At 38.7% G+C, this 19,217-nt stretch overlaps 2 protein-coding genes across 2 annotated transcripts; one reads left to right on the top strand and one right to left on the bottom strand.

The window, feature by feature from the left end:
* The first annotated feature begins 3,002 nt into the window (after positions 1–3,002).
* Positions 3,003–4,031, top strand: LOC143580969 (uncharacterized). Its single transcript, XM_077063867.1, has 2 exons — positions 3,003–3,335; positions 3,446–4,031. The coding sequence occupies exons 1-2, from the start codon at positions 3,159–3,161 to the stop codon at positions 3,986–3,988; spliced, it is 720 nt and encodes a 239-aa protein (XP_076919982.1). The 5' UTR covers positions 3,003–3,158; the 3' UTR covers positions 3,989–4,031.
* Positions 4,032–12,914: 8,883 nt separating this feature from the next.
* Positions 12,915–14,620, bottom strand: LOC143581795 (uncharacterized). The gene is made up of 2 exons (XM_077064494.1): positions 14,164–14,620; positions 12,915–13,486 (listed from the first exon to the last, which is right to left on the bottom strand). The coding sequence occupies exons 1-2, from the start codon at positions 14,618–14,620 to the stop codon at positions 12,915–12,917; spliced, it is 1,029 nt and encodes a 342-aa protein (XP_076920609.1).
* Between the last annotated feature and the right edge of the window lie 4,597 nt (positions 14,621–19,217).

Here is a 19,217-nt window from a genome sequence, read left to right as displayed (position 1 = left end):
TGCTCGAATTTAATCTTGGTTCATTTCGAGGCTTTTATTGTGACTGATTTTACTTGATTGAGGTTGGCTTGGGCTTGGGCTCAGCTAGCTCCTGATGCCATGAAGGATTGAGCTCGTTCATCTTCTGGAACATCGTTGATGAGCTAGTTAGTCAAAATTTCATTCAAACAAAGAAAAACTTACCATTGTACAGCTAGCTTTTCTATTTCTTGAATCCATCAAATTTTTTATTTTATTTACTGGTGCATTAAATTAGGGTGATATGATTCATTGCTTACTTCAGCTCATAAAAGTCTAATTTCAGTCTCATGTATTTGCATGTGTATGGTCATTCAATTCCATCATGTTTCACGTTTGTTATTTGAATTTAAAATAATTCAATAATGGTCATAACAATTATTTCTGTTAATGAGTACTGACGTGAGTCAGGTGTAGTTCTGTTTCAATTAAAGATATCATTCCTCTTATATGGTGAATTAAGTTGCCTCTTTGTGAATTAATGCGAGTATATGTTATTGATCAATATGTATCCAAATTGCAGGCATGAAGCACAATTCATCAAAAACATCGTTGATACAATTTTGGATAAACTCCCCCCCTTAAATTCAAGGATTGATGAATGTCTTGTTGGAATGAAGGGTCGCTTGCAAGAATTGGAATCATTATTAGACATTGGGTCAGGTGGTGTGCGCATGGTTGGGGTATGGGGGATGGGGGGTATTGGTAAGACTACTCTTGCACAGTATCTGTATGGAGAAATTTATAAACAATTTGATAGTTACTGCTTCGTTGAGCATGTTAGAGAGCAGTCAAACAGGTATGGCTTAGTGAATTTGCAAAAGATAGCTTTATTAGCTATTTTAAAACAATAAGTGCGAGTAGGAAGTATTTTGGAAGGAAAAAACATGATGAAAAGAAGGTTATGTCATAGAAAAGTGTTGGTAGTTCTTGATGATGTCGATGACCATGACCAACTAGAGGCGTTAGCCGGAGATCATGGATGGTTTGGTGATGGGAGCGGAATTATAATCACAAGTAGAGACGAACATGTACTAAGAGCCCATAGCGTAGAGTGTGTCTATCCTGTCACATTATTATCAGATGATGAGGCTATCCAGCTCTTTAAAACATATGCATATAGTGAAGAAGACCCTGAAGAAGATTATGAGACACTTTCATTACGTGTGGTTTCTTATGCCGGTAGGCTCCCATTGGCACTAAAAATCTTAGGCTCTTTTCTACATGGCAGAACTATGGAAGAGTGGTTAAGTACCTTGAATAAACTGGAAGTTATTCCAGAAATAAAAATTGTGGAGAGGCTCAAAATTACCTATGACGGACTTGACTTTTACGAGAAAGGGGCGTTCTTGGACATTGCATGTTTCTTCAATGGGTGGAATGTAGATGATGCAATGGAGATACTTGAAGCTTGTCACTTTTACATTCCAATAACGATTAAGGTGTTGATACAAAAATCTCTCTTAAGTATTGTGGATGGTAGGTTTAATATGCATGATAATATTCAAGAAATGGGCCGATACATTGTTAAAATGGAGTATCCTAATAATCCTGAAAAACGCAGCAGAGTTTGGAAACATGAAGATATCAGAGACATGCGGTTTGGGGATGAAACAGTGGTAAGTTAAGCTATATATTGCATTATATGTGAACTAGATGACACTAAACCGGCCCATACATTGTTTCCTTTGTTGCAGGTCAAGTACAAGATTGAAGCGCTAAGATATGACGGTTATTCAAGTGATCATGATCATTCATCACACTTTTGCAAGATTGTTTCAAAAATGAAGAAACTAAGATTGCTTTTTAAGACGGTGTGCAGTGACAGTGATGCTGATGCCGACGGGCCTAGTTTTCTCTCAAATGAGTCGCAGTGTATTCATTGGGAGTTATATCCTGCAAGTCCATTCCCAGAAAGTTTCAAGCTAATGAAGCTTGTTGTTCTAAACCTATGGGGAAGCATGCAAAAAGAAATTTGGAAGGGTTTCAAGGTAATTTAGTCGTTCATTCAGTTATACACATGAAAGCAGTGGATTAAATAAAAACTGTTTGTTTGGATTACTTTTTGTCATCTTCATAAAATTATTAATTAAATGATATATTGGTTTTAAATAATCATAACTATCACCTTTTGGTCGTTGTCCGTCCCAACTAACGAAATGGTTGGTGACAGTCCCACCTTTTAACATGTCTGTTTCCAACGATCTACGACTAATGGAAGTGTAACTCTGTTAGTCTCCGGCTGCCGGAAAACGTTTTTTGCCGGAAAACTCCATTTTCGCTGTAAAACTCAACCTAAATACCACCACCACCATTTGAACACCACCACTGACAACCATCACATGAACACCACCGACTTTCCACCTGAAAAAGGAGTTTTCTGGCCGAAAACGTTTTTTCCGGCGACCACCACCTAGGGTTCCGGCAACCTCAATAATTGGGGTTTTTGCTAAAAAAAAGGGTTTCTACAGGTCCGATGTAAGGTTTCAAAGGGGTTTGGGACGAAAAGGTTGAGTTTTCCGGCCGAAAGTGTTTTTCTGGTGGCCGGAGACTAACGGAGTTACGCTTCCGTTAGTCGTGGGAAGCAAATATGTTAAGAGATGGGACTGTCACTAGCCATTTCGTTGGTTAGGATCGACAACAGCCAAAAGGCGATATTCGGGATTATATAAAATCAATATACCTTATTAAATTACTAAATTTACGTGTATCATACTAATTGTCTTAACTTTATATATTAACTTGTGTATGTATACTTTATAGCATCTACCATGTTTGAAAGTTCTTCAACTCAAATGCATGTGGGAGCTAGTCAGCACACCAGATCTTAACGGACTCCCATGTCTTCAAAAGTTTACACTTTCTTCTTGTAAAGAGTTAACAGAGGTTCACCCATCACTTGTAAAGCATACATATCTTGAATACCTAAGTATATCAGAATGTCCCAAGCTTAGATTGTTTCCACCATTTGTCCCCATGAAGTAAAGGATTGCTTTTTGGGAGACGGAGAAATCCCCTCTGGTATTGGTGACTTATTCAACTTGCAAGAGCTAAATCTAACGGGTAACGATTTTTCACGATTAGATTTCAGCCTCTCACAACTTACTCAGCTCAAACTCCTTGACCTGTCGTACTGTGTAATGCTTCTTAAATTACCTAAGCTCCCCTCAAATTCAGCTATTCTCAAAGCAGATTATTGCAGCTCACTTACAACAGTTGGAGATTGTCACAGTAACTGTGAACGGCTATGTCAAGTCTCGCTTATGGGAGGGGGTATCATAAATGATGGTGACAGATTACTACAATCCATGCTTGAGGTATGTATGAATCTCTCTGTGTTTTTTTTAATATCTATTATTGCTATTTATATAAAGACAATGTTATTGAAAACTAAAATCTAAGTAAAATTTGTTAATTAATTAATTAGGGAAAGACTACTGAGAATGGCTCTATGCTTCTCCGGCTTAAAGGCCTTGGCGTTGCAAAGGGATTTACGCCTGCTATGTTTAGAGGGAGAAGATGCCGATTGCAACTTCCAGACAACTTGCTCAGTGACTCTTGTGGTTTCTTAATATGTGCTGTTTTGCCAAATTACTTCCACTGGAGTGATCCTGCAAAGATGGTAATAAGTCATGTGACTGGTGATATGGTTTCTGAAGATGATGTGGTTTGGGAGGAGAGTGATGGTGATAGTGATAAGCATACATTTGTGTGGTATATTTCATTTGGTTCATTGAGGGACACTAAATGGTGGGATCAAACTCACAAAGCTGTTGAGTTTATGATTGAAGATTACAGGTGCTGTGGTTTTGGAGTTAGGCTTGTTCCCAAGAAAAGTAGTAGTGATCTGACGGAAACATCAACTTATTCTTCAAATTATACACCTCGCTTAGAGATTGGAGATGACTTGGAGTCTGCTTTAACAATCGCCTTAAGCTTTTATGCTCCGAAACCAAAATTTGCAACATAAGTTATATGTTGAAATTCAGAAAATTGATAAAAAATGTATATCCAGCTGTAACACTTCATTTATTCGCCCTTTTTGAATTTTTAAAAATAGTGTGTAATTGCTGAGTGAACTTCTGCTTTGTTTACATAAATTATCCTTGTAATTGCTTCTCTAATTATGTGAAAGAAAGACATAGTGGTGTAAAAGTATTTCACAAAACAATTGTAGATGTATACTTGTACATGTTTTAATTTCAACCCATTGTTAACAGGTGAAATGGGTCAAAAGTCACTAAACATGTATGCAATACATTAATTTCGATCCCCACAAACATTTGGTACCGTTCCCAATCCCGAGAAGACCGGTTTAGTATATGTTCGGCACCGGTTTTTCGGTATGTACCAAATTGGTACCAAATTCGTCACATATACAAAGTAAACCATTTGACATAGCGGTATCGGTTCGGTGCCCTTTTTTCGGTATGGTACCGAATTCATCACAGGCTTCCAAGCACGAGCCATATTCCCATAGCACTCAGCAAATTTTCTATCAATCCCAGAGCTTCTTCATTTTTGGAAATGCACAAATCAAGCTAATGCAACTTAAAAATAAAACATAGAGTTATGCCAAATGCCAATGCCTAAATGCAGAGACTAATAATACAGTTACAAAGTCAACCATTTGACACGTTACCGGGCCTAGATACTTGATACATTGCTGAAGAAGCTTTGTTCTTGGACATCTTTCAAGATTCACCTCCTTCCCTTCCCCTATGTCAAGCCTGAGATAATAATAATATCATCCAATACGTATATAGACACTTGGCATAATAAAATTGATGATTATGACCATATCGATGTCGAGGATCGATCTGTTTGTATAAAAAAGAATAAACCATTAAATAATCGTAAACGCTTGATTTTGATCGATTCGTTTATGATAACAAAGTAGTGTGAATACTTTCTGCCTCGAGCCAATGTTGTAAGGCAAGTTTATGAGCCTTTTCCTTTTTTGGCAAACCTTTCCCCACCTGCCATTTCAGAAAGAAACATTAAAAAATGGGGAACAAGTGTACCAAAAGTGACATGTTTTAACCCGTTGCCTGACCCGCCCATTCTGTCCATCTAAGTGCGATATGGGTCTACTTATTAAAGATATGTGTACCTTAGCAGCTCGGGTTTTTGCTCTTGACCAACGTGAAACCGGTTTCTATATCACATGCATCCCAAAATCCGAGAACTTTGCGAGTTTGCGTTACAATTCTGCAATAAAACGAACCAGCAGCCACAAACACTAGTATTCATTGATCCATATAGCAAACACATAAATATTTAAACAAGCAGATACATAAAATTTATATGGTTTGTACCAAAATCCATAATCAAACTTTGGCCCGTTTGACAATAACGAGTGTGGAACCTACTTGTGGAACATGAGTTGACTGGTCTCTGGTCAACACTTTAAATTACTTGGAATCACCCAACCAAATGTTGAACGTTTACACCACAGTGCACATAGCAGTTGACCTGAAAAAAGTCAACTGAAATAAGTGTTTAATATTTAAAAATGAGATAAATTAATGAAGTGGCAATGCTGCATATGATATGATCATTCAAAGCATTACTTACTGTTGATAACAAAATTCCAGGGAGTTTAAAGTTTGCAATAACATTTGATTTCAATATCAAAATTGGCAAACAGTTGACCTGAAAAAAGTCAGCACAACAATGCACATAGCCTCAATTTCAACAAGACATTATTATTGCTAAATTCTACTTTCCAAGCTCCACAAACAGAAAGGTGATATCAAGAACATGAATTTGTGAGCTTGTCATTCAATATCGATCATACTATCATAGCACGTTCATTGGCCTGTTGGTCGCGTACAAGCTTTGAAACAGGGTCCTCTTAATGGGCTCAAAAGAAATTGTCTTCATTGTCATCCACTTTCAATCAATCACAAAAATCCTTCAACCGTCCATTAGTGAGGAAGTTTAGAAACGTTTTTTTTTTTTTTTTTTTTGGGGGGGGGGGGGGGTTGGTATTTAATTTTATAGAGAATTTTATACTTGTGATGTAAAATTAAGTTAAAAGGAATTGATGCGGTAGCCCATATTCCAAACAACTTTTAAGGTCTTGGTCATCTTAGGGATTTTGAAGCATCATTGGAACACATATACATCAACTTGCATTGTAACGTTGAATCAAGTTTGCATAGGCTGATTTACAATTCTAATATATTTTGAAGGTTTATTGGATTTTAATAATCTCTATCGACTGGTATTTGCCGATAATAATCCGTATTCATTTTATCAACACTAACGGTCCCAACTTTCAAAAAATTGGCCCCCAATAGTTCTTCCGTTAAAAAGGACTTAACGGCGCTATACTTTTTTCTAAATTTCAAACTAATTTTTTAGGGCTTTTGATTGAAAGGATGATATGGATCGATTGATGTAAAACTTAACTCGAAACGGTGATCCAAACGACTTGATTTATTGCTTCAATTATTGTGTTTGAACTTCCAATTAACAAAAATCAAGTCGTTTGGATCACAGTTTCGAGTTAACTTTTACATCAATCAATTCGTATTCTCCTTCCTATCAAAAGCCCTAAAAATTAAGTTTGAAATTCGAAAAAAGTATACCGTCGTTAAGTCATTTTTAACAAGGGACTACTGGGGGCCAACTTTTTGAAATTTGGGACCGCCAATTGCGATAAAATAAGTATGGATTATTATCGGCTAATACCAATCAATAGAGATTATTAAAATTTAATAAACCTATTTTGAATCACACGTTTAAAATAGTGAACGAATCCTTTTAAAAATAATCTCCTCACACTAGAGTTGTTCACAAGCCGAGCCGAACCTAGCGAGGGCTTGCTCATTGCTTGGCTCGTTTCAAATCGAATCGAGTCGAGCGGCTCAAAATCGAACCAAGCCAAGATCTAACCGAGCTAATCATAGAGAAGTCATAACTCCATATAAAAATGAATTAAGGGTACCACGCTAGAAGAAGTCATTAGCCCCATTTGGTCCAAGGCTTTCACAGGAATAGTTGAACCATATTTCTATTTATATTTAAAGCAAAAGACAAAACAATAAGAACATGATTCTTCATATGCATAATTAATCTACGTTATACATACGTTTTTAACTAATTGCTATCTATTAATATAGTTTTATCATCAAATTAATTAATCTTCACCACTTCATTTGATACATTGGCCAAGTTTTTTTGTTACTAACTTAAATCGAAATTCTTTTTTACCGTAACTATCTCCAATACATACGCACGTCACACATGTACAACTACATTTCTTAATCGGGTGTAGTTGTATCAAACATGTTGGGTACCATTGACATCACGGATCTGTTGTATTATTGCATCGATCAAACGTTTCAATATCTTTATTATGTCACCATCACAAATTCCTCTTCTTCCAAGATTAGAAAATAAAACGAGAGCCGTATCATTGGGCAACTTGATTGATATATATTCATCATGTGTTACCGTATAATCTGTGTTATCATTGTAACGGACCACAAAAGTCAAAGTATTTACGTGTGATACGCCAAACACATGTTCAATTGGTATCATTGTCTACTAATTAGAGCAATAAAAGCAAGTGTATATTTTATTTCCATATTTAGAAATAAATTGCAAGCCAGAGATTGGGTCAATTACACAACAGAACTTTCTAAAATTAGCATATAAACACAACTGATTCCCAAACAAATAACCTTATCAATCATGACAATACCAAGACAATTGTCATATTTCATCATGGGAATTGAATATCACTAATTTTATTAGTTTTTATATAGCTTATATATGTGTTTTATATCAAGGTAGTTATTAACTTATTACACCTGGAAATTTGATAATTTTAGAGCATAAATGTTTGTAATATTGTAACTTTGATATCTTAGAGTGGACAAAATATGTAGATTCAATACGTTTGTTCACGAGTTATAACATATAACTTATTGAGCTATTGTTTCATTTTTAAACTTTTATTATAAGTATATGAAACTCTTTTTTTAAACGTCCAACAAATAAAGCGTGGCTACCTGGGGTAACCCAATGGCAAATGAACACCCCAAAAGCCCGCAATCGCAGACAACACTAGATAGTCCAAGTCCACTGTCTCCTGTTATAGGGAAAACCCGCTACACGAAGGCCAGCTGTGGTAAAACACGATTGGAATTGGATTCGAACTTGAGACCTTACGAGTTGCAACCTGTAGCAATTCACTTCTTTCTAACGCCAGTTGAGCTGAAGCTCAGTGAAACTAATACACTTTTTGCGATTAACAGTTCGTAATCAAAATTCTTTAACTAACCAAACCAAAAATCGAAAATATTCCATGTTAATGGGAAACACCCTTATTTAGAAGAAAATCAAATTTAATTTGTTCAGCAAACCGTTGTCTAAAAATTATCATATTGTATATTTTTTTATTTTTAAATTTTTTTTATATAAAATGACATTATACACTAGTAAAAAAAACACTTTAGAAGCGGGTTTGGAGACATTTTGAAGCGGTTTTTAAGCTACTCTTAAAGCTAGTGCTTTAAAAATGGGGGCATTTTTAGGAGTGGTTTTGGATATAGCTCCTAATGTTAATAACCACTCAAATATGAGTTTTGATTAGGCTACAAAGATGGCTAAACGGATATAAATGAGTTCTAGTATTGTCATAAGCATCTTTTTATGTTTTTTGAAAATGTAAATATAAGCAATAATGGTTAGGTTAAAGTGGAGCCTCATCATTAGCGTCTGGGCACCAATGGTTAGGCATGAATAGTGAGCTCCACCTTAGCCCATGCATGGACGCTGAGATTTCACCTTAAACTAACCATTTTAACACAAAGACTGTCTTTTCCCAGAAACATAAAAGAAGCGTATGACAACTATATATTTATTCATCGCCTTTTAGGCACCTATGTAGCTTGATAGCCCATTGAATCACTATTTTGAAAATAATTTGGGATAACATGTCTATTTTGTTATTTTTTCTATAGCTAGAATATATATTTGAGCCCAAATTTATTTTCAAAAAGTAGAAACGAGTTCGTATGTTAAGAAAGGGAGAGATGTTGCAAGAAGATGGTGTGTGAAGGTGGATTTTGGATGAAAATGAGGAGAAGGTGATGTAGAACATGGCGGTCGTATGTGGATTTTGCGGTCCAGTAAAAACAAAGTGAAGTAATGTACAACCAACAATGTAAAAAACCCATTTGAAGCACATGTTACAACAACCCAAAGCACAAACTCGCATGAAATTGTAAATATATAAATAAATAGTTGACCAAAGTGAGCACATGTATATCAATCATATACTATATATAATGTATGAGTGATGGGCAAATTAAGACAGTTGAGTTTTAAGTAATTTATTACTTAATTAACAAATTGTACAACTTAAATAGCATGTTGAGGAGGGACAAAATAGTCTATTAGACAATATGGTGCAGGTTAAACTTTATTTCCTTAAACATGTTACAATCTTAACCCCTCAATTTTAATTAGTTTTTGTAAATTTTAGTATTAGTTACAACTTAGCCCTTTAACTTTTAACTATATATTCTTTTTAATTTCACATTTAACCCAACTTCCACCCACCACTTTTAAACGGTTATAATTTTTTCATACGCTATTATTTTTTTAAAAATCTGGCACCATAAAAACGAGAATTTTATTCTCTTTAATTTGAGTATTATATTGCTTTAGTTTTTTTTTTAGTTTTAAAAAAATAACATTTAAGTAGCGGTATTTGCGATATGGTTTTGATGGTTTTTAAAATAAACCATTAGTAACGGTTTTTGGTTATCGAAAACCAAAACAGAATCGTTAAAAATTGAAACCAAACCATTATCAACATCAACGGTATGTGTTTCCGCTGCATCGCGCGGGCACCCGTCTAGTAAACCTTATATGAGGTGATGAAATTGGTGATGGTATAAAAAACAGGGGATGATTAAGGAATAAGATGAACTTGTTTAGAGAGAACAAGATTTCAATCTTATGTAATAATTGATTTTCTTCTATTGATCAACCAAACATTATATATTTTTATTATACCATTGAATATTGAATAAGTCATTTCATTCTCTTATTCATTACTCATATCAAACACTACCTTAATATATATTTTTTTAACATCAATGGTTTCAATGCATATAAGTTTCATTAGAATATTTAAGTGCTTCGACAGAAGTTGTTTCTATTTTGATATATTATACATAATAATTAATAGTGCGATGTTGAAAATGAGGATTTGAGAATACATAAAATAAAATAAGACATGTGGTGGGCATATTAGGATATCAAAGGAACTTAGGAAGAGGTCAAAACAGAGGGATGATTTTCGAGGGGCACGCCTTGGATTGAATCAAGGAGACAGGACCGACTCACCGGCACATGTCCTCACCAATAATATATCTTTCAATATTTTGCCTTTTAATCTAAACATAATTATTTCTATATATTTTATATTTATTATTTAAAATATTAAAAAAAAGTTTAGCTTCTTTTTTCAACGGCTAATTTGGATCACTGACAGACCAATAATCCACCAGTTGATCTCCATTCTTAAAGACCGGAGATCACCCTCATAACGAAACCCACCACAGATAAGAAAATTATCCTCAGACGTAACAAGAAACCTTTACTTTCTTTTTTGTTTGTCCAGGCGAGACTTAAATTTAAAACCTTCTATTTTTAATTGAAGTGTTTGGATGTCTCATAATAACCACTTAAACTAAGAATCATTGGGCTAAAGAAGTTTAGCTACAAATTTATAATTCCAAATGATTATTAGATAAATTATAAATCATCTATGTAATTTCTTAATCATATATAATAGAGGATATTATTGCGAAATTATCACACTCAACAGTTTAAAGAAGAAATAATCACCAACGAATTAAATTATAATTCTTTGTTAATAGCTTTTCTAGTTTTTATTTAATTTTCGATTTACATCTAACTTTAAAACACAATTCATATCGCACAAGACATCTCATATTTTACATGTAGCTTTACGTACCTGTGGATCCAGATGAATGACAATGAAGTTAATCGACGAAAACAAGCTAGGAGAGCGAGACATCGATAATTCCTTGCTTGATTTGTGTCGACTTAGTCCTCGATGATGGCAAGCTAGAGGTCCATTGTGAAGCTTTACAGCCACCATAAATTAATGGTGAGGCATTCAATTTTCAGATTTGATGCCCAATCTGAATTAGATGTTTGTTTGACTTCTTAAATAACTAGATGATTGTGTTCTTATGTGTGTATTATCCCAATTTTATTTTGGTTTTGGATTAAATTCGAAGAACATGTGATTCTGGAAACGAAACACATCGAAGATTGATTTTCTTGATTTAGCGTTATTTTAGACATGGGTCTTCATTAACATGTTAGGCATGCATTTGAGTATAGTCTTAGCCATACATTTGACAAAACAAATCAACTATTTCAAAAACCCAAATAAGTTGTGCGTGATTTTGTATGTGTAGTTGAGATAGACTGTGTAATTATCATATAAGTTGCGTAATTATGTATGTATGTGATTATAAATTATTGTATGTTGCTTAATAGTTTATACAAGTTAAGTGCTTGTTTATGGGTGCATATACCCATGCCCACGTGCCACGTGTTGCGCTTTGATACCTTCGTATCTTTCTTACAATTGATCAATTCCCTTTGTACAATAACTCACCCGGTCTAACATTTAGCCTTTAGATTTTGAGAAAACATATATGTTATTAATGTAAGAGAATGTTTAGCCAACTAAAATAATGGTATATTTATTCTCTATGCCTATAATTACACTTAAATCTCAGTTTAAGCACAATAGTCGTTTTGTCATAAATTTTATATCATTATTTTGCTAACAGGACAAAACCGACGGGTTAAATATATGTGTTAGCAGATCAAACATACATTCAAAACCACAAATGGTCTACCTCCTCTCTTACTGGCTAATCGGCGAACTTGTAAACTGCTGGGAATTATAGTTCTTAAGACCCTTCGCTATGGGGCGCCGTGGAGGGCGACCTTAGTGCGCGGAGGGCGCGAAATACCATAGCAGGGCGCAGTTTGGTCGTGGGCGCGGTGCTGCCCAGCGTTGCAACGGCCGGCGCGCTTGGGATTGTTTTGGTGGGCCCCCCTTCAACAACTACATTCCCTTCTTCATCAATCTCCAACCACCATGTTCCGACCAATTTCCGGCATTGCCTTAGGGTCGAACACGAGGGTGGCAACGCCAGCGATAACCATGAGCTCCGGCACACCTTAATATATTTGGTGGTGGATTAAGATTATTTGAAGCTGGTGGTGGATTAAGATTATTTGGGTGTTGCGACCATGAGTTCTGGCGATAACCATGTTCCGACCAATTTGAAGGTGGTGGCGTACCTGGTGGATTAAGATTATTTGGGTGTTGAAGAAGGAAGATATGTTGGGTGTTGGATAATGGTGAATGTTGGTGGGTCCCACTCCTTAATTTATAAAAAAAAAATTAAGGGGCTTCGAAGCCTCTCACCATAGAGGGACATCTTTGGGGTGGGGCTTTGAAGCCCTCAGTGCCCACATGGTGCTGACGTGGCACCGGAGAGGGGCTTCGAAGCCCCCACTATTGAGGATGGTCTAATATTCTAAAATGAGTTATAATTTAGAACACGTGTAGTTATATTATATAGAGGTAATTCACTACATCATGAGTGAATCATTTACCTTCACAACAATTTGAAATACAAATGATGAGGGCAATTATCACCAAATTATTAAAATTAACAAAAAAAAGGTGTTCTGAATTTTGAATCTTTGATCATTCACATGATTTGATTATCATTAGCATGCATGTTTCTTGAGTTTGCTAATTAACTAGCTAGCTAGGGTTTTTTATTACTTTTAACCTCTATGCATACAATAAATTACAAGTTTTCATGCATAAAAAAAGAATTGTGAGTAAAAGGTACAACCATTGAAGCATGAGTGTCCTCTTTTGTGCTCTTTACACTTGCACCACTTGCTTCCATTGTTGTACTATTCTGAAACTGAAAATAGGGCTGCATGGAAAACCTAGGTACAACCAATGATACATGAGGCATTACTGAACTTGTACCACCTGCATTGATTTTTGTACTATTCTGCCCTAAATGCTCCAATGCCTTCACTTGTGACCTCAAGAATTTAAGATAATTTGCAGCTTCATCAAGCATTGATGCAGTGTCCATCTTGTTGCCACCAGGAACAAGCTTCTGTAAAACCCTAATTCTTTCGCTGATCCTTTCGCGGCGTTGTCGTGCCGCCACAGTTTGAGGGTCACTTGATATCCTCACATTCTTTCTTTTAGGCTTTTCCACCACTGTCTCTGCTGCGAAACTCACCGGCCGAAAAGCGGCTTCTCTGTATATAATCTCCTTCATTTGTGCAATCGCTTCGGTGTCGGTTTCTGATGAGTTACCGGGTAGCTGGAAGTTGATATTTGATGAAGCTGGTCTACCTGTATTCGGGTTTCAAACTGATTAAATAAAAAAACCGAACCAAACCGAAACTGTTAAAATATGACCTAATTAAATATTTGGTTTTAGACCAAAACCGGCCTATTTATAAGGTTTTCGGTTTAAAGGATATGAATTTGGTTAAAATCGAATAACCAAACAAGCTGAACCGGACTAAAACCGTCGAAAACCGAACCGAATTAAATATTCGGCTTCTAGTTTGGTATTAAACCGAAACCTAATAAGGTTTTCAGTTTAAAAAGTCGGAAATTATGATCAAACAAATAACTAAACGGATTGAAACGAACTAAAATCGTTTAAAATCGAACCAAATTAAATATCTGGTTTCCTATTTGGCATTAAACAAAAACCTGATTATGATTTCAGTTTAAAAACTCTGAATCTTGTTCAATATTCCAATTCCAAATAACCAAACAAACCAAATTGAACCAAACTAAAACTGTTTTAAATAATGAACCGAATCATATATTTGCTTTTCGGTTCAATTTTTTGACAAAGGCAAAGGCTTTAAAATACCAAGGAGTTAGAAACTATTGGGTTCAAGTCGCTCAGATGACAACAGAAATCATCGTTCAAAAAAATAAATTAAAAAAAAAAGTTGTTTTTAAGTTAAGAAAAATCCGAATTTGGTTAAAACCAAACCGATGAACACCCCTACCTGTATTCGATCTGGATCTTTTCGGTCTATGAAGCACCTCGTTGTCCCAACCCCCAACACCGGTGATCGGCCGCTTCCCGGACGAGCATTGAGAAGCATTACCGTCTTCAGTCAACGAATTGCCGGATATCGAAATAACATTATTATTATTTCCGGCTACGGAGAAACCGACGGAAACTTTATCCGATATGTCATCCGTGCTGCTATATGTACCGGAAAGTAAACATTCCGGCGAGGTGTGGGTGGCGTTGATGGTGGGTTCTGTAGCTGCATGATCTTTAATCTCTGGATAAGGATTACTGCAAATCATATCAGCTGCTGCAATGGCTTGATCAGCCCAATTGGCAGGTGATAACTGGTGGATTGGATTCAAGAACATGTTTTCTGAATCAAACTGATTAAAGGTTTGTTGTTCTTGATCATAGAGGTTGTACCATGAATATTGCAAATCATCCATGGTTGCTTACACACAAACTAATAATAATAATTGGAAGGTTGATGATCAAGAAGAGAAGAAACTATTCTGTTGCCAACTTTGACAAAATAGTGCAGACAATGTCTATTCTAGCATATTCATATGATATTGTTTCTTATATATATGAGAAAGAGAAAGAGGTGCCCACTAGATTTCGTGGGAAAACAGACACCGGTAATTACTTAACATGTTATTTTTTTTAATTGGAAAAATCATATACTATCACATGACTTAAATTAAAAAGAATAAGATATTCATTTTTATGGTGTAGTTTTTTTTTAAATATGTACACTAATGTTTGAAAAAGTTATTTGACATTTAATATCGTATAGGGAAGTTTGTTTAAAAGAATTGGATTACATTTGTAAAAATTAAAATTTGTAATTACTTAAGCTCATATATAGAGTAAAATTACTTTTTCCACATTTATGTTGTAATATAATATTGAAGAAACACTAAGTGACCCCGGGCAGATTATAGGTAATCTGGGGGCTAAGTAATGTTTCCCACGAAGGTTAGGTCCAGCAGAGTAAGTTGTACTTCAGGGAACCTGCAAAACAGACACCGTAAGCTCGTCACTGAGAAGGGGGGGGTTCCTCCTTGTGACCACCCTCCGGCGTGAGAATCAGTCTATATTGCTCTTTGAATATATAAAAGTATATGAATACTATTAGAGCAGTTATCAAGTAAGTTATACGAGATAGTAGATGATGAAATGATAATACCATTTGCTGTCTTTTATAGCCGAAGGTGGGTTTCCAAGGGGTTTAGCCGGCCCAACACGCTACCAACTGTAACCTATGCACGTGCCCTACCTGTGAGTGGTGGATAGGTAGCGGCTGACACAGAGCAGGCGTGCCGTGCACTCTTCGTCTTCTACCAACTGCAGGCTAGGCACGTGGTCTGGCAGGAGTTGGTGGGCAGGCGGCGGCTATTGGTCACAGTGCTGTGGCGTGCTGTCTGCCACGCTGCTGTCAGTGAGCTGTCGCATTCTTGGTCAGATCTTTTGTCTTTACCTCGTCAGGTATCACGCAAAAGATCCTCCATCATACGGACTGGCCCATTTTGGCGGGAGTTTTCCCCCTCCCGCCTTTGCTCATTCTTTCAGGTGACACTGAATATTTGTAAGTGTTAAGCCTTATGCGTGTAGCTATGCTGTGCGGGTAGCCTTCCCTGATGGCTTGTATCCGCAACTGCGGGAACAGGCGGGTTACTTTACCATTGGGAGGCTTTTCCCTGCGTATGCAGCTTGCATACTGCGCGTAGGCTTCTCTGAGCATGGTGGGTCCTGCGGGAGTAGATGGTCTTTGCGCAGACATCCCTGTTCAAGGTGAGTCATGCGGGACCAACTGAGCCCTGCTGGGACCTACCTCTTCAAGTCCCCCCAGTCCAATGTTCTTCTCACGAATGTCTAATAAAGTGAGGTGAATTTTTGGACTTAAGCAAAGGGTTTTGAAAAGGGGTTTTTGTAAGGTTTTCCATGGGGGTTCTTCCCGCGGAAGTCCTTGTCACTTGCAGAAATTCCCGAGTTTCCTGCTTGGTCTTTGGGTATGATGCGGGTAGGTCTGTAACCTCCTCGCAAGTCAGGAGCATTGAGTCTTAGTTGTGCGGATTCTCCCTGTGGTTCTGGTAGTTTTTGAACATAGTGATCAATTATGTTTAAACCACCAATTCCATCTTGGAGCCTCAAACAACGTAGTACTCGATGTTCCCGCAATGCGGGGATATTATTTCCGTTTCACAAGCATTGCCCAGAAGATCCTTCCTGGTTTCAATTCTCAGCGGGTGCTAGGTATGTGAAGGGTTTTGCCTTTACACTGTACCTGCGTCCGTCTTACGGTTACTTTACTTCCAAGGTATTCCTGGCGTCCATTCCCTGCGGGTGCTAGGTATGTGAAGGGTTTTGCCTTTACACTGTACCCGCACCCGTCTTATGGTTACTTGGTTGCCAAATATTTTGGCTTCAATTCCCTGCGGGTGTTAGGTATGTGAAGGGTTTTGCCTTTACACTGTACCCACACCCGGCTTATGGTTACTTGTTTGCCAAGGTAAGGGGTATTTTCCCGCTTACTTTTTTGAACCTTAGTCTTCAAATTTTTAAATTTTGAAATTTGAAGAGTTGGATGGATAACAACCCAATACCTCAAACGTCGTGCGACGGTTTCTTCTGACTGTGTCAGGACGTGCCAGAAGTTATGGCGACATGACATTATGTGGTCATTCCAGTTGCTTTTTCAGGCGCGTGGGCACGGGATTTCGGGCGCGTAGCCGCGAAATCTCTGGCACACGTCCTTTTTGACAGCTGTTGCCAGTTTGCTTTTGCCACGCGTCATAGTTTCATTGCACCTTTGATTTCTCTCTCTTCCGTATTAAATTCATCGCATTAATTGCGATTGCTATATAAAGGGGGAGAAGGTTATTTGCAATTCACACTTTCCACTTTCATCTCTTCTTCTCCAGTAATTTCCGGCGAATTTCTCTTTTTCAGTAAAGTATTGCTCTGAAATCTCTTCTTTCTTCCACCATGTCTTCTCACGATGCTGATGATCAGAAGACTGCTGGCGAATGCCAGTGTTATCTTCCTGTCGAGCTGTACCAGTATATCGTCAGGAAGTTCATGCTCGAGTCTCTCGAGCATGAGTTTCCTGAGCCCCACCATACTGTGTACGATGCCCCTAGTGGCAAGATCGGGGTTTATGCTGCATTCTTTGTCTACGGGAACCTTAGGTTTCCGTTGACAAAGTTTGTGTACCGTGTCCTAGAGAGGCACGGTGTGCACCTGACAGAGGTGCACCCCATGGCCATTGCCAAGGTCCGGCACTTTGAGTGGGTGTGCCGGATACTGGGCCTTGAGCCCCTTGTTGACCGCCTGATGACCTTCTATACTTGGAGGTGCATCCAAGGGTGGTACACTCTTACAACCCGTATCAAGGGTTTAAAGATTTGTACCACCGAGCGGAGTCTTCGCTCATGGAGAAGAGAGTTCTTCTTTATATCCGCTCGAGCCATCCCCATTGCCATGAAGTTCAAGAATGGCCAGCCGCTTCCGAACCTTCCCGCCATCAACTACGAGGAGGCGGAATGGTTCGCGAAGATATCCCGGGTCCAGTCCCCGGTTTTCCGTTTTCCGGAGTCGGCGATGGTGATGCTGGGGATGAGCCGGGTGTGGAAGGCGGCGAATGCGGATAAGGTTCCGATCGTCCTTGAATATGGTTCGAACTCTACCCCTTATGGTATGTCTTGTTTCTTTTTTGCTGACTACGATTTTTTCTAACTTTCTTGTTGATTTCAGAGGGTAACGATCTTCAGTCGCTCCTGAATCCGCGGGAGGAAGATGGTCCTGCGCGGATGGGTACTCGTGCTCTGGACGAGAACGAGTTGCCCATCTTAGAGCAGACTGCGGGTCGGTTCGTGGAGGTTTACCCGCCAGGCCAAGAGATCCTGAGCCACCGACGGCCAGGTAAGCCTATCTTCTACCCTGAACCTCTCAATGCTGTGCCTGCTGCTGGAGTTCATGACATTTCTTCTTCTGAGGAATCCGCAGAAGGTCCTCCACTGGTGCGGAAGAAAAAGGCTGCCGTCGGGAAAGGCAAGGAGAAGGTGGCCTCTACGGCCGACCCGGTAGTCCTATCTGACTCGGAGTCAGATAATGCAGAGGTGGCGGGGAAGCCCGGTGGTGAGGAGACCACCGCTCCGGAGGCTGCAGGTGTTACCTCCGGGGAGGCAGCGACGACGACGGTTACCGGTGTCAAGAGGCCGGCTCCATCGGGTTCGCCCCCGCTCGTCCGTGCGTTCAAGCTCAAGAAACCCCGTAAGTACCCCCATAATTCTTGTCTAGATTTGTTGTTTCAAATAAATTTTTCTAACACTTTTGCTTGTGCAGGTGTGGATGTTGACGCATTCCAGGGTGGAGTTGGAGTAAGTATTCCCCCGCCAATGACGGTAGGCTCGGTCAGCCTTCCCGAGGCGTCGACCCAGGCGTCTACGCTTGCTTCCGCTGATTCTAGCCTTCCTGAGGCTGTTCCAGCTGAGAAGGTGTCTCCGCCGGCCGTGAGTGCAATTTTTACAGCATCTTTCACGGAGCCGGCGGTTACTGTTGCTGAGGAGACGGCGCCAACAATGGCTACCACGGCGGCTGCCACTATACCTGCGCCACCGGCACCGACGGCCGGACCATCAGGTACGCGCCGGGCTTCCCGCCGATCTACGCCACCTTCCCGTCTGCCTGACCTGTTGGATGGATTTCCTTTAGGTTCAGGTGATGGGTTTGGCGGCTATCGGCCTGTTATTGACCCTACAGGTACGTAGGGTTCTTTTTTCTTTGTATATTTTTGTCATCTTTTCCTAACTGCCTTTGTTTCTTTTGCAGTGTCGGATTCCAATGAAGTGTATGTTCCAAGATGGAACATACGCCGAGGAACAACCCTTCGCACCCCTGTGGAGTGCGTGGACTGGGCTCGCCATGCTGCTCCTCATGGTGCGTTGGGGGAAGCCATGGCTAGCTACCAAGAGGGTAGGCTAACCAATGAGCTTCGGGTTCTCCAGGCCCGAACGCAGCCCCGCGTCGAGCTGCTTTGTC

Source organism: Bidens hawaiensis, unplaced genomic scaffold (assembly GCF_021521415.1).
Source record: "Bidens hawaiensis isolate Kalapana, Puna unplaced genomic scaffold, B.hawaiensis_p1.1 tig00001511_1, whole genome shotgun sequence".
NCBI lineage: Eukaryota > Viridiplantae > Streptophyta > Magnoliopsida > Asterales > Asteraceae > Bidens > Bidens hawaiensis.
Note: the sequence above shows the minus strand (reverse complement) of the source record. Positions and strands in the feature narration are given on the sequence as shown.